The 14976-nt window shown below is 36.0% G+C and overlaps 4 protein-coding genes across 9 annotated transcripts; 2 read left to right on the top strand and 2 right to left on the bottom strand.

The window, feature by feature from the left end:
• Nucleotides 1-48: 48 nt before the first annotated feature.
• LOC100118555 (molybdenum cofactor biosynthesis protein 1) lies at nt 49-4098 on the top strand. Of its 6 annotated transcripts, XR_004344744.1 has the most exons (9): nt 112-177; nt 1343-1621; nt 1696-1813; nt 1906-2073; nt 2155-2381; nt 2461-2685; nt 2768-3002; nt 3138-3258; nt 3317-4098. XR_004344744.1 is itself a non-coding variant. In XM_032598131.1 (8 exons), exons 2-8 carry the CDS (start codon nt 1541-1543, stop codon nt 3928-3930), a joined length of 1668 nt encoding a protein of 555 aa, XP_032454022.1. In that variant the 5' UTR covers nt 49-177; nt 685-1540; the 3' UTR covers nt 3931-4098. The 6 variants fall into 6 exon arrangements, 3 of the variants coding, with proteins under 3 accessions (XP_032454022.1, XP_032454023.1, XP_031782809.1); XM_032598131.1 differs by lacking the exon at nt 3138-3258 and having other exon boundaries at nt 49-177; nt 685-1621; XR_004344745.1 differs by lacking the exon at nt 112-177 and having other exon boundaries at nt 1285-1621; nt 3321-4098.
• LOC100118521 (integrator complex subunit 7) lies at nt 3938-8157 on the bottom strand. Its single transcript, XM_001602418.6, has 11 exons — nt 7700-8157; nt 7298-7617; nt 6994-7218; nt 6660-6909; nt 6508-6581; nt 6289-6434; nt 5605-6210; nt 5243-5519; nt 5056-5159; nt 4449-4962; nt 3938-4370 (listed from the first exon to the last, which is right to left on the bottom strand). Exons 1-11 carry the CDS (start codon nt 7788-7790, stop codon nt 4107-4109), a joined length of 2871 nt encoding a protein of 956 aa, XP_001602468.2. The 5' UTR covers nt 7791-8157; the 3' UTR covers nt 3938-4106.
• Nucleotides 8158-8558: 401 nt separating this feature from the next.
• Nucleotides 8559-13593, top strand: LOC100118483 (transmembrane channel-like protein 7). The gene is made up of 4 exons (XM_001602391.6): nt 8559-9404; nt 9668-9918; nt 9996-10670; nt 10781-13593. Exons 1-4 carry the CDS (start codon nt 9224-9226, stop codon nt 11999-12001), a joined length of 2328 nt encoding a protein of 775 aa, XP_001602441.1. The 5' UTR covers nt 8559-9223; the 3' UTR covers nt 12002-13593.
• Nucleotides 12484-14871, bottom strand: LOC100678075 (ribonuclease H2 subunit C). The gene is made up of 3 exons (XM_031926960.2): nt 14224-14871; nt 13862-14094; nt 12484-13768 (listed from the first exon to the last, which is right to left on the bottom strand). Exons 1-3 carry the CDS (start codon nt 14369-14371, stop codon nt 13727-13729), a joined length of 423 nt encoding a protein of 140 aa, XP_031782820.1. The 5' UTR covers nt 14372-14871; the 3' UTR covers nt 12484-13726.
• Nucleotides 14872-14976: the final 105 nt, after the last annotated feature.

Raw genomic sequence — 14976 nt, 5'->3', positions numbered from 1 at the left:
TAAGCAGTATACCGTCAGCCGGCATATATGTTTAGTGTTTTGTTTCTGCAAAGAATCTGATGAGAGCGTCCATCCAACTCGTGGCCCGCACGGCTGAAGTACGCCACGGGGAAAAGTCACTCGATCCTAACCTGTAGCGGCTGTAGCTGTCAAGTTGGGTCGTCGATGAACTGTCAAGTTGGGTCATCGATGAACGCGATCTTCTGCTACGGAAAGGGAAAGGGAAAGGCCCTTTCTGCCTCCCGCGCATGAAATTTGTTATTAAATTGATACTTCTGTACAATTATTCTGGAAAGTGTCCGTAGAGAAATTGTGACGTTATATTTCTTTTTTAAAATACTTATGATAGCCTGATGACTGTAGTTCTTGATTGATATACTTTTTCATTTCGAAATCAATTATTAAAACAAAGTGACAAATCTATTTTTTAAAGGTTCATTTAGATAATAAAAGTAAATGCAACGCTCGTATAAGGAATTTATTACATCCATAGGTATACGATCGATCTCAAGATTTTATAATTACTTCTACAGCCTCCAAATACAAGACCGTTAGCAAATTTCTCGCGTTCGACTTTTCATGCGCGGGATGCGCTGATGCGCAGAAGCCAGAAAGGGCGCAACTTACACACCTTTCCCTTTCCGTAGCAGAAGATCGCGTTATATCAGCCTATATTTCGTATAGGTGGCGAATTCGAAAAAACATTCGGCTGTTCGATCTTAAAGTTTTCTCCCCACCCGATATCAAGAAGACATATAAGCACAGCTTTCACGCGCGCCAAACTCTATCATACTTCTATTCTGGAACTAGAGGACGTTATCAGCGAGTCTGTTCATAATATTTTGCCTTCGATGTTAGTGGAGAAAATAGCTCGTCACACAGTTGAGTGTGAAGAATGTGAATTAAAAAGAATTGTTAAGAGCCACGGTGGTTCAGGTATGGCTAAGCTTTGGGTTTGTAAACTCGTACGTTTCGGACCGAAGTCCCGCACCCATCATCAGTTCATTTCTGAGTTTTTTTGTTGTACTTTAAGATTCCAATAAACGCCCACTCAGAGCACCATTCTGAGTCCTGCTTGCACATTAAACTAACTTATGCTATTTTTCCCCGATCAAAGACTACTAAGAGCTATTCCCAGATCACGTTGATCAACGTTCCGTGCATTCAAATCTCGCGCGCGTCTCACGCTACAGCTTAGAACGTATGCGCATGCGCGAGTATGACGTCGCAAATAATTGCAAAATATTGCGATGCTGTATACCTATATATAGGTATACAAGTCGCAAGATGTGCGGGCGCACTACAGTTTTTTTTTTTTTTTTCATATTGTACGCATATGTAGCGTACGCGCACAATGTGTTTCAAGAGTGTTTACTTGGGTATATAAGATATCTATGAAAGATACAACTAGATACGAGGTATTTATTTCGAATGCGTTCGAATTAACGTAACTGATAAAACATGTGACTGGAAGGACTGCATTCCAAAAGTGTAGAAAAGCTTATTTTTCTTTGCACTAATCATTTTTACATCAACAAACATGTTGAGACAACTTTGTAAGTCATATCCACTTTGTGCCAAATATTCTACAAGTCAACTAGCATCAAAACCTACAAGCAGAGTAAATATTTTCATCATTATACATATATTTTTCAATTTAGAAGTCAATAATTAATTGAATATTTTTTTTGTCAGTTACAAATGTTAAGGAATAAACTGAGAGAGGATGCTAATTCTTCCATGCTGGTAGATACTTTTGGGCGTTATCACACTTATCTCAGGATTTCCCTTACAGAACGATGTAATTTGAGATGTAAGTTTTTAAATATTTACTTTGTTTTAGGTTACTTTAATAATAATCATTTAGAAATAATTGTAGATGGATTGTCTTAATTATTGTTTTAGGCACGTACTGTATGCCAGCTAATGGCGTTGAACTTTCTAAAAAAGAAGATATTTTAAAGACTGATGAAATAATTAAGATAGCTGAACTTTTTATAAATGAAGGTGTTAACAAAATTCGACTGACTGGTGGAGAACCAACAGTTAGAAAAGACATTATTGATATTGTTGGTAATGCAGTTCAATGGGTCTACTTAATTTTTTATCCCGTATTTCTTAAGCAAAATATAATTTGAAATTTGTTTTGCTCAGCACAACTCAAGAGTATTAAAGGTCTTGAAACTCTTGCGATGACAACAAATGGCATTACATTAACTCGTCAGCTGCCAAAACTACAAAGAGCTGGTTTAGATTTACTTAATATTTCTTTAGATACTTTAAAACCAGAACGCTTTGAAAAATTTACTCTTAGAAGAGGTTGGATGAAAGTTATGGCTTCTATTGACTTGGCTATACAGCTAGGATACAATCCTGTAAAGGTATTTTGTTTAATTAATAATAGAATTCACAAAACAGGCAACAATTTTGAACCAATAAAATATATTATATTCTTATCAGGTCAACACTGTGATAATGAGAGACTTTAATGATGATGAATTAGTAGATTTTGTAGAATTAACAGAGAACAAACCAATTGATTTGAGATTTATTGAATACATGCCATTTTCTGGAAATGAATGGAATACTGAAAAAATGGTATCATTTACAGAAATGAAACAAATTATTAGAAAAAAATATCCTGAGTTTAAAAAGCTTCCTGATAAACCTAATGACACTTCTAAGGTAATCAATCAATTGCTTTATGAAAATGATATTATTTTAGCATATTCATACTTATTTTTCTGATATTCACATTACAATGCAGGCTTATCATGTTCCTGGATTTGTGGGTCAAGTAGGATTTATCACATCTATGACGAATAATTTTTGTAGTTCCTGCAATCGCTTAAGAATTACAGCAGATGGAAATTTGAAGGTATGCCTGTTTGAAGGTAAAGGAGAAGTATCTTTGAGAGATGCTCTGAGAAATAATGCAACAACCGATGATTTACGCACATTGATACACAATGCAGTACTTAACAAGAAAAAGCAGCATGCAGGTATGTTTTAGTGATCAATAAAATACTTTTTTATCAATATTATATCGTGTATAATAATAAAAGTTTGATCAGTTTGATTGTACATTAGTTTAGTAGGTTGTTTATAGCTCTTTCTATTAATTTGAAATGTTGCAGGCATGCTGAACCTTAGTCATATGGAAAATCGACCTATGATCCTCATTGGTGGTTAATGATAATTGTTGATTTATTTGTTATACACGATATTTTATTAGATGAAATTTTGGACTTATTTTTGGTATGTTGTTGATTATTTGTACAAATATTAGAAATTGCATATGTGTAATTTGTTATAGTTAGAGTTAGAAGAAAAGAGAAACGTACTGCAGTACCTGCTAATAAACTATTCGATTGTACAATTACATACAATCCAATGAATTTTATTGCAAAAGGCTTCCACATGCAGAATCATATTATTAGATTGTATTCATCATTGACTCATGTAGATGATAAAGGTAAAGCTAGTATGGTAGATGTGGGATCAAAAAATCCGAGTAGCCGTACAGCTAATGCCCGAGGCTATATACACGTTGGGCCTGTAGTTAGTCAATTAATATCAGAAAATAATATCAAGAAAGGTGATGCATTAACGATAGCACAATTGGCCGGAATTATGGGTGCAAAAAAAACTTCGGAATTGATACCATTGTGCCATCCGTTGGTGATTAATTGTGTCAAAGTTGACTTGAAATTAAACGAAGAGCTACACAGAGTAGAAATAGAAGCAGAAGTTAAATGTACTGGCAAGACAGGTGTAGAAATGGAAGCTCTTACGGCTGTGAGTATCGCGGCTCTTACCGTGTACGATATGTGCAAATCGGCAGTGCCTTCGGATACGATGCACATATCCGGAATAGAATTAGTTTCTAAAACCGGGGGCTTAAGAGGGGACTTTTTTAGAACAAAATGAACTATGATTGTTGTAGTAATTGTCTTTTTTACTAATCAGGATGTTTTAATATACATTCCAAATGTTTCTTTATATGCAATGTAACAATATTTTAGATACTTAATCAATATACAATCTGTTAAATCATTTATACAAAATATATTTTAATAAAAAAAAAATTGTTAAAAATGGAAAGGCTACGTCAATTTCTTTCTCGAAGGTTCCTCGTGAACTCGTACTTGCAGAACCGAACGTGGACCGCATCTCCACACATTTCCGCTTTCGTCCACAATATTTGCACTAGCAGTGACTTGATACTGACCTCCGGTTCCAGCTCCGGTATTCCCGACATTGCTCATGCAAGGATTATTATTCTGAGCACCCAAAGAGAGCAGAAATTCGCACGAGAAAAAGTCGCGATGAGGCACTACCGTTTGTTCGAGATCACTGATGTTATTATCCTGAAAAAGAAAGCATCAGTGTAAATACAAACTGCAAGAATGAAACAAATAATTTTTAAACAGTCGAGCTCCTCATACCTTTCTGTCCGTGTTATTCTTGGAGGGTGGAGCCGTGGAGATGTTGATAGAGATAGCAGCAACGGACCGGAAGAGCGAAGCTCTTTTCCCGTGCCTAAGAACGCCTTCGACCTTAAGCGATAGTTGACTACCCTGAGGCACGGAGACGGGCTCGCCAAGGACTCGAGGCTGCGGCCAGACGGACAGCTTGACGCTCGTCGTCTGCAGGGTCTGGAAGAAGTAGCGTGGCACGGGCAGCCGCAACTTGCTGCTGGCCAGAAGTGTGACTTGTGATATCAGGCTACCAACCCGCAAGTGGCTTATGCCACTGGTCATGCGGCTCGAGGTCTCGTTGTCGGCGTCGCCTGCTGGGGCTAGTTCCTGGATCTGACTGCAGCATTTGGCCAGCTGCTGCATCTCTACCGTTTCGCCAAAGTGGAAGCTCGCCTCTGTGCTTGGGAAGTTTGTTGAGACTGGAGGCCCGCCACAAACCCTTTGAACGCTGTGTGCTAACAGCAGACACAACTCTTGCAGACTGTAAGGAAGTTTTTGTTAAGGAAAACCCTTTCAATCGTCATTTTTGTCTAGAGAACCCGATTTAATCATTGTACAAGAATTTGAAGGATACGCTCTTATGTTGTTCAGAGAGCCTGGATCCGCGTCAAATGCAGACTGGTATAATTTTTGGTAGTTCTCGGCACAAGTCCTGAGTTCCAACAACGACTTGCGTAGCTATTAAAAAGAAATACGAATTATTCATTGAGTTTGCGACTAAACAATCTATTTCGAACTTGAATTTTGAATCCTCGAAATACCTGGCTTGTTACGCGCCCGTATCTTTGTAATTCGTCTTTGGCTGTGTGAGCTTCGTGAGCAGCAATAGCATAGGGAGGCGCTGTGCACAGAGATCTGCATGAATGTAACAACTGTACCAGAGTTTGCAGAAATTCGCATCTTAGCTTCGAATAATCACAAGCGAATTGCAAACTTCGCAGAGGTGTACTGGCAGCTTTGAAAGAAGCGCACGCACTCGCATATTGAGCTATGGCTCCGTTTAATTTTTTAACAGTGCTATTGTCTGCCGAATCATCTCTTAATTAAAATAAAGGATGGAAACGTTAGTTCAATATCTAATTTTTATATGCATTGGAATAGAGAAATATTATTTAATACTTACAACAAGCAGCTCTCGGCACTTGTTAATAATTCCAAACCTAGTAACCAAAAGTGAAGTTGCTCAGAAGCAACTGCCTCCTTGAGATCCTTAAACAGACGAGTTGCGATTTTGTGGTGTCCGTACCTTGTGGCTCCGCGAGCAATTCTGTATTTGTTCCAATCATCAATAGATTTAGTCACTGAATCAATGGCTTCTAGACATTCAGGATTCCATTCGTAGCCACTGGCTATCATTTGGAAAAGTAACGTACAAAGCATTACTTTTGTATGGGCGTGGGGCGTTTGTTTTAGTTTCATGAGAATATCGGGAAGAAGAGGAAGCAAAATATTATCGCCCAAGCTACCAATAGCACCTAAAGCTTCGCAAAGCGCAACAGCTTGATTATCACTATGTTTGCTCTTGGCACTGGTATTAATGAGAGTGGAACCAATTGCGTCAACGAAAATATTACAATGTCCACGCTGAACTTGACAAAGTTTAACTGCCAATTGTAAGCAAACTTTAAGTTGATATATGTATTTGTCATCTAGTGTCAGAAGCATTATTAAAGATTCCAAACAGGACACTACATCCTGTATGCAGTACACTGGTAAACCTTCTTCATAACTAGAAAAAATAAATATTTTTATTAGAGTTCTTTTTAAATAACTAGATTACGATTATGATGGGACGAAAATTGTTTACCAATAACAAGCTATTCTTGCCCAAATAGTAATAGCTTTAACAGCAACAATGGGATTTGGAGAATAGCATGCTTTTGAACAAAGTACTATAAGCGGGCTTCCTTCTACCATGTTAGCATCACACGTTACAGGACTCTCACTTAGAACCTACGAATATATTATTATTTTTATTCTGTAATTATGATATTATTTTATATATTCAAATTGAAATCTATAATACCTCAATAACGTTCAACGATCTAATGAGCAAATTTTTATTTCCAGCACTATCTTGTAAGAGACTAGTTGTACTATCTAAAAAAATTCAAGAAAAATCAATATAAAATAAATAGGAAAGAATGTCATATTTATATTTTAAATTAAAAATATTACCAATCAACTGTTCCAATGCTCCTTGTGGCCAGAGATGAGCTCCCTTCTTAGCAAGATTGTGTAAAAGTTGGAGAGCGTGTGTTTTTATTGAAGATCTAGGGTCTTCAAGTAAGTAACGCAAAAGTAATGTCACTTGTGCTGGTACATTGATCAAAGTAGCAGAAGCCAAGGTAGTTGAAGCACTCAGTGTCACTCGTACAAATTCATCAGCAGGATAGCTTTCAAGCAATTCCATGCACAGTTCATTTGCCTTTGATGTTTGGTTAATCATGATCAAAGTATTAGTTAATTTTCTTAATGTGAATTAAAAAGCTAATGAAACATTTTTGCTTACCATTGATGCAGTAGAAATATCATGATGCATGTATTGTAAGATAGGTATGAGTTGTAATTTCATTGATGCTGGAGTAGCTTGACCTCTGATCATGTCGGAAATTTTACTGCACATGAAAATTGCAAACAACTTTGATTGGGCAGCAAACATTTGAGCAGCATAAATAGCTGCTTCAACTTGAACCAGATCATGGCAATCCAAGGATCTTCGGATACTGTGGTGAACCTTCAAAATGCAAAAAAGTTGATAATGATTACAACATACAGTTTTTATTTTACGTAAATTTATTGAAATATTACTTTACCTGTTTTCTCTCTGCTATTATTCTAGCAACACTGCCCAAGGTTCTCAAAGTCAGTGCTTTTGCCACAGGGTCATTAGAGTGCATTACACTGTAAATTCTTCTGACAAATTCATCAATATTTAAAATTTTATCCAGATGTTTTTCGCTTTGCTGACAAACGCGAAGTACCCATACTCTCAAAAAGTTGCTACCCACACGAAAAACATCCGCTAGTTTCAATAGAGACGAATTTATCAATATTGGAAATGGATACTTTTCAAACAGCCTAGGAAATCTTACAATGGCTTCGCATTGCTCTCCTATTTTTGTTGAACGTAATCCTATAAAGAATGAACATTTAAAATTAATATTGACGAATTAATTTACCCAATAAATCAAATTATCAGTGAATGAAAATTATACCTTTATCAAGTTCAATAAGAGCTGAATTTGCATCCTGCTCCGGCTCCCCAATAGTTGAATCATTGAAGGCATTCATTCTTACATTGATCATTTCGATAATTAATTTCGAAAAAAGTTATAATTCTTTCCTATATTCGGTCACTAATTTTTCACGAACACCACGTGCTACGAAGTTAATCTTTTGAGGCTTGTGTACCCATTGTGAACCATTGACCATTTGTAAACAAACATTCATTGACTTGTGTTCACGTTTAGACACTTAACCCAAAAAAAAGCATACTAATAAGTGAAACGAAAAAAATATCGTTTTCTTCCAATCATCATGTTTAACATTGTATTTATACAAAGTTTATATTTTTAATAAACTGAGACCGGCAGAGAAGAACGTCGAAGATGTTTCAGAAAGTCGTCGAGTTTCAAGGTGCAAAGTGCAATGAACAACTAATAATATATAATATATAAGCAACAGACGACCGCGCGCGACTATGATGCGGGCAGCCTTTATTAGATCTGATCTGCGCATGCTCCATTATATATATGTACCGCGAAATTCAACAGTGTAGTTTCTATCTTTTATTCGCACTTTTGGCACTAAAAGTAATTTTTTCATAATTATTTGATGAATGAGAATTAAACCAAGCAACTACAGAATAGAAAAAATAATTATTTCTATTCATCTATAATTTACATTGAATTTTAGTTGTAAAAATTAGCTTTGGTAGTACGAGAAAATACTTTCTCAGAATCATCGCTACAACAAAGACAAACAAAAGATATGACGTCGAAGCGAAAGCCTATACCTATATATGCAGTATCGAGAAGAGATCCGAGGGTGATAATAATGACTGCTGAGCGGATTCGAATCTGGCGCCACCAAAGCTAGCAGACCCTTGGCAACACGGGGAGGGTGCGCTGCCCCCGCTTGTGCCCATTTTGGCGTCGTCAGCCGTTCGCGACGACCTGCGGCTGCACTTATATATATACAGTGTATATATCTATATACATATATACACATACAATTAGGACGTTCGGCCAGGGGCAATTAAAGCTCCGCTGCGGTAGCGATAAACGCAATCAGCCTCGTCCGAGAGTAGTGGCTAATCGATTGCGCGTTGTCGAAATTAATTAACTAAAGTAGCGTAGTGTCCGCGGGTGAGTCAGAAAGAGAGAGAAAGGAAAGGTGACATACGCAGTTATGACGAGGACGAGTCAGGTCGCGGACTACCGCAGCCACTTTTTCATCCAGTGCAACGCCGACGAGATAAGCGACGAGCGTCATGCCGTCGAGTCGCTCTCGCAAAAAAGCTCCGTATCTCTGCGTAGTTTTTAAGGAAAATCTGTATTAATCCTCGTTGCACCACCGACGACGCATTGATATCCTCAGCCACTGGTTGCTCGTACAAAAGCTGTGGAGAAGGTTGTAATTTTCATTCTTCACAGCTGGAAAAATGAATGTACACCAGTTGCGTTGAGTTTGATCAAGTGTAGGTTTGAGAAGGACAAGCATCAGCTGAGCTCATCAGAATGTCTGGGGGAGAGAGGAAGAAGCGTGCTGGGGACCGAGGACAGGGATGGGAGGAAGCTGGCGCAGAGTTTTACCAAGAGAGTTATCCTGCTGCTGCTATCGAGGCAGATCTACAGCAAGCACTGCAAAGAGATCCCTCGCATATAGCAACTTTACTGCCAAGCAAAAAGTCACGCGTTGGTAAGTTGCCAAAAAATGTTAGATTATAATTAAACTTGATTGTCTAATTGTGTGGATTAGTTAAGTAATTTGCTGACTAGTTTGTGAAAATGATGATTACTAGAAGAACTGCTTCTAAGAAAGAATTCTTATCTCTGCAGGATTATAGTTTGATAAGCAATATAGCGATAATGAATAGTTTTCTTGAGGCTGAAAGTACTATGCTTTTATTTGTTCTATTTTAATTTTTTGTACTATTGTTTAATGTGTATTCTTTTATTTAGCTACCACTACTGCAAAGCGGGTAAGGCATGAGCCTCGCACTACTTTAAGAAGGCGGACAAGCACACGTTCAAGATGTGCAACAAGTACAGCCAGGCGAATGTCCACAAATGTTCAAGATGCAGCTGTTTCTATGTTACCTGATCTCTCTGAAAATTTGTCTAATGAAGAACGCACATGGGAGGAGATCATGCAAATCAAAGCAATGCCTGTTTGTATGGCACAAAAAATTCAACTAAAAAATCAATTACAAGTAACGTTTAATACTTTTTGATCCGGAACTCATAGTTACTTGATTTATTTTAATAAATTTTTTATGTCTATTTCTAGAGCGCAACAAAGCTACGTCTACAAGGTTTTGATCAGTTGAAGTGGCAGCGCAGAAAAGCATGGCAAACCTTCAGCATAAGGGCCAAAGAAGCATACTCCAAAATGGAGCTTTGGAGCATGAGTCTCAAAAGGATTGGTGGCAACTTTGGCATGGGTATTGTTGCCTACTTCCTCTTCATCAAGTGGATACTATTTCTAAATTTCATCCTATTTGCCATCATCGCAGTATTCCTTATTCTACCTACTATTTTATTGGCGCCTATGCGAGTCGAAACGTGCGCCTATATCAACAATACAGACACAATATGTTGCCCAGAACTATATAGGAACAAGTCAAAAGAACATGAAACCTTCCTGGATTTCTTCCAGGGTAACAATCTCTTTGAATACAGTCTTCTATTCTATGGAGCATATTCTTCTTCGAGTATTCCTAGTGAAGAAGATAGTTTCTATTACGATTTACCTTTGGCCTATATCTGCGTCATGATGACTATTTTTGCTATGAGCCTGGTAGCTATAGTCAGATCAGCAGTGAAAGGCTTTCGAGAAAGAGTTGTGGAAGGTGAAGGGCAGTTTTACAGATATTGCAATCTCGTTTTTGGAGGCTGGGATTACTGTATCAATAACGAAAAAGCTTCGGAAACAAAGCACAAGGCATTGTACAATGAGATAAAGGTGATGACATAAACACTCCATTATTTTATTCTCGAGGGTGGCCTCTTGAACGCATATTTAATTTGTAATAAGTCTTCAATGATTTAATGTTACAACATTTTATCTTGCAGGTTCTTTTGGAGTCGGAAAGATTCGAGGAAGAACGGCAGAATCGCACCAGAGAAGAGAAATTCAAACTGTGCCTGGTTCGTGTCTTCGTGAATGCTCTGGTGCTTCTGATACTCTGCTCCTGCGGCGTCTTCATATTTTACATCATTCGTTTCTCTTTCGACCAGGTTTACTCAGGAAGTAACGCGACCGAGCGTCCGAAATTTAGCGAGCTAACGATGGAGTCGGTCAACCAAATATTCTTTGAATTTCTGCCATATATCTGTATAGTCCTGCTCAACGTCACCGTGCCGGTTCTCTTCCGGCATCTAATCAGTCTTGAGAATTACAGTCCGCCTTTCGTTGTCAAAGTTACACTGTTTCGAACCATATTCCTCAGGTTGGCCTCTCTGGCAGTTCTTCTTAGCAGTTTTTACATGAGAATTGTGGGAAGCGTTGACGAGGATCAATGCACTAATTCGACGCGTCCTCTGTGCTGGGAAACTTTTGTGGGACAGCAGTTTTTAAAACTTTATATAACAGATCTTGTAGGTCAGTTCTTCATGACGTTCTTCGTCAACTTCCCGAGATCATTTATAGGAAAGCATTCCGAAAGTAAATTTTTACGATTCATAGGTCAACAAGAATTCGATTTGTCGAAGCACGTATTGGATATCGTTTACTTACAGACCATTTGTTGGCTGGGTGCATTTTTCGTGCCATTTTTACCACTGTTCGCCATTGTAGGCTCATTTTTGCTATTTTACATCAAGAAATTTGCCTGTTTAGTTAATTGTAAGCCATCGAATCAAATCTACCGTGCTAGTAGATCTCAATCGCTCTTTATGTTTATTCTACTAATCTGTTATGTACTCATTTTAGTTCCAATAGGATACTGTATTGTAAAGATTAGTCCATCTAAATCTTGTGGACCATTCAAGGGTCTTGACTCATCATGGGCCTTGTTAGTGGCTACGTTTTTGCAATTACCTATCTGGATTCGATCAATTCTATCCTTTGTAGGCACTGCTGGCTTTGGAGTTCCAGCATTTCTTGTACTGATCTTATTACTGTATTATTACTATGCAGTATCAATGGCCAATAAGAATATGGTAACGGTTCTAAAAAATCAACTCATTTTGGAGGGACATGACAAGCAATTTTTGCTGAACAGACTGAGCGCTTTCATTAAACAACAACAAGAACAAACAAAATATCATCAAGATCACAGCGATTTTACGTAGATTAATTTCCTTTAATTATGTATATATCTATACAGGGTACATACATCATTATTATGTAGCTAAATGCACATTTGCACTTTTTGAGCTAGTCACTTTTGTTAATAATTCATAAAAAAAAGAAACAAGAAAATATATCTCAAATAGAAAATCATTCTACTGCTTATGGATTAAATTTGATATAAAAATGAATAACCACATTGCTGCTAGGTAGTTAATTATGATCAATCATATATTTTATTAGTTTTAGTATGTTAAGAGATTTATACTGAATTGAATTATTTCAATTTTATTCCTTAATGCACATAATTAAACTTTGGATATAAAAATCTAAAAAATGTATACAATTTATATAACAAAGCAGAAAGTACTATTTGTATTTCACTACTTTAAGTTAAGCGAAATCATTTTTTGTATTTTCTTACAAGGATATTTTCCTACAAATCAATGCCATAAACAAAGTTCAAAAATGAGCATATCTATTATTTTTCTATTTTTATTTAACAAATGCTATTTGTTATTGTTAATAAACAGTGATAAACCGTTAATAGTTTTAATTTTGAGTAAAATGTATGTACAATAGGAATTTCAAATGCTTGTACATAACTTTTTTTATGCTATTATCACATGTAGATTTAATTGTTTTAGATGTAGAATATGTTTTCCAAATAAATCAGTATTCTTAATGTTTTAGCAAAATTATAATATATAAAACAAGACTGTACTAAGACAACAATATATATACATATATATCTCCTTAAAAATTTTTGAAGTATTTTACATGAATCTTGAAACCTCTAGCACAAGTGTACAATTATAAATCTGCTTAGAATTTTGTAGTATTAAAATAATTGCTGTTTGAGATTGTTTAAAAATAGTTTTTTAGAAAGCCATAAAATGATAAAAATGCGATATATAAGATAAATGATGAAGAATTTTCATGTGTCTTGTTTTTACGCCATGGCTCAGAATCAATAAGACATTTGTACTCTAGCTATCCATGATGCTCAATGTCATTAGCTTAAAAATACACAAATCATTTATAAATAGTATGCTGCTTTAAGAGTAAATGTTTCTTTGTGCTTTATAGTGTAAATATAGGATTTTTAAGAAAAAACAGGATGTAGCAAAAAAAAACGGTCTAATATTAACCAATCATATATAAATGAATTTGTAAAACAAGCAGGTAATGCACAAATACTGTGTATTTGCATTCGATCTCTTACATTTTATCTCAAGTGTACACAATACATTGTCCGACAATGCTGTGAGTAGCTATAATTTTTAGGCTGTTATAACAAATATGAAAATGCTCGAGCAAATCATTCATGTTTCAAAAAATGTCTCTAGTGAGATTAATAAAACTTGACTTTCTATTGCTCTTCAAAATTATTCTGCTTATGGAAGTTGATAAAAATTTTAATCCAACAAGCAGACGATTTGAAATATAAGTTATCATAATCTTCTTCTATGAAATGAAGTGTAATAGCGTTTGTAATATTGTAAGCCTATGGATATAACAATTTGTGTAGAAAATGTCATGGTATAGTAAGAACTCTATAACCAATTTCATATTATTTATAAATAATTTTTAACACTTTATTGCGATTTATAAAAATATATTTGAAAATATTATTGAACAATTTAATAACATTTTATAATTATTATCCATAGATACGAAATAAAAAATTATTATCTATAAAAGATTGTCTTAATTTCCTTAATCAGTCATTTGGAAGTACTTTCATCACTATCTTCTGTTGAATGCAGCTGTTAAAAATAATATTTCATTATTGCAAGCTATGAAATATAAAAAAACTAGAGATATAAATTTTATATAGTGGAATTTGAAAATATACATACTGCTTCTGCGATGTCAATCCAATCTAAAGCAGATATAAAAGGATCGTTTTTTGTTGGTATTTTGTCATAGTTCCAATAAGTAAATTGCTTGAACGTGCCAGTTGCATAGATATTACGCTCTGCATCATCATTGTCAGGTTTTTTATATTCATAGAATGTTACACCCGTGTATCCCTCAGGTACTGAAATTATTTTCCCTTGGAGCGGATAGCCTCTGAATGATGATTTTAAATCTGGAAAATAATTGTATTTTTCTATTAACGACTGAATTGAGATGCAAAGAAATGTGTACAAGAAATATTGTCTCGATGATATAATTACAGCAAAGAAGTATGAAAAAAAATAGATAAGTAAAAGCTTACGCTCATCATCGATGTTCTTGATGTAAGGTTTGAAATAAGTAGCAACATTGGCAGTGTCATCGCAGTAAATTTTGCAAGGTACAGAGTGCAGCTCAGGATCTTTCGCTGCCGTCATATCTTCCTTTTTTATATGCAAGTGAATCGACATTTTGCCGTTAACTATAAGAGACAAATTATCTTGGCTTGTTTACACCACACTTTATCTTTGGCACAAACTGTAGCGCGAATGCGCTGGCACTTACTATGCCTTAAATTCACTAACTGCCGGTATATCTATATTCTGCTAAATTTCCCGCGTAAAAGTCTCAGCTCCCTGCGCCATGCTCCCATATTATATTAAGTAGTTATATTATAACATGTATTTATTGAGGTATTTTTTTTATATATACTATATTAAAATAATTTATATAGTATGAATATAAGGAACATACGTTATAAGTATAAGCTAAAAGGGGAGAAAATATAATATTATCTGAATAAATCTGAATGTTTAAGTCTACAAAACCAAGGATTTTGTCATATATAGGGGTACGCAGATAATAGATACACCCGCACACTCGCCTCATGGGAAAAGATCGAGCGAGAAAGCCTCGATCGCGGGGCGCGAAGAACGACCGAGGGCCCTGCAGTGCACGTATATTATATACTAACACATATGCGTATACCTGTCGCGACTCGCGGAGCAAGAGAGAGATAGAGAGCAGACCGCTGGTACCTACAAGTTCCAACGGGGGGAGAGAGAGAGAGGTATAG

The sequence above is a fragment of the Nasonia vitripennis genome, chromosome 3, assembly GCF_009193385.2.
Source record: "Nasonia vitripennis strain AsymCx chromosome 3, Nvit_psr_1.1, whole genome shotgun sequence".
In the NCBI taxonomy this organism is placed as follows: Eukaryota; Metazoa; Arthropoda; class Insecta; order Hymenoptera; family Pteromalidae; genus Nasonia; species Nasonia vitripennis.
This window is presented reverse-complemented; position numbering and strand designations above follow the sequence as displayed.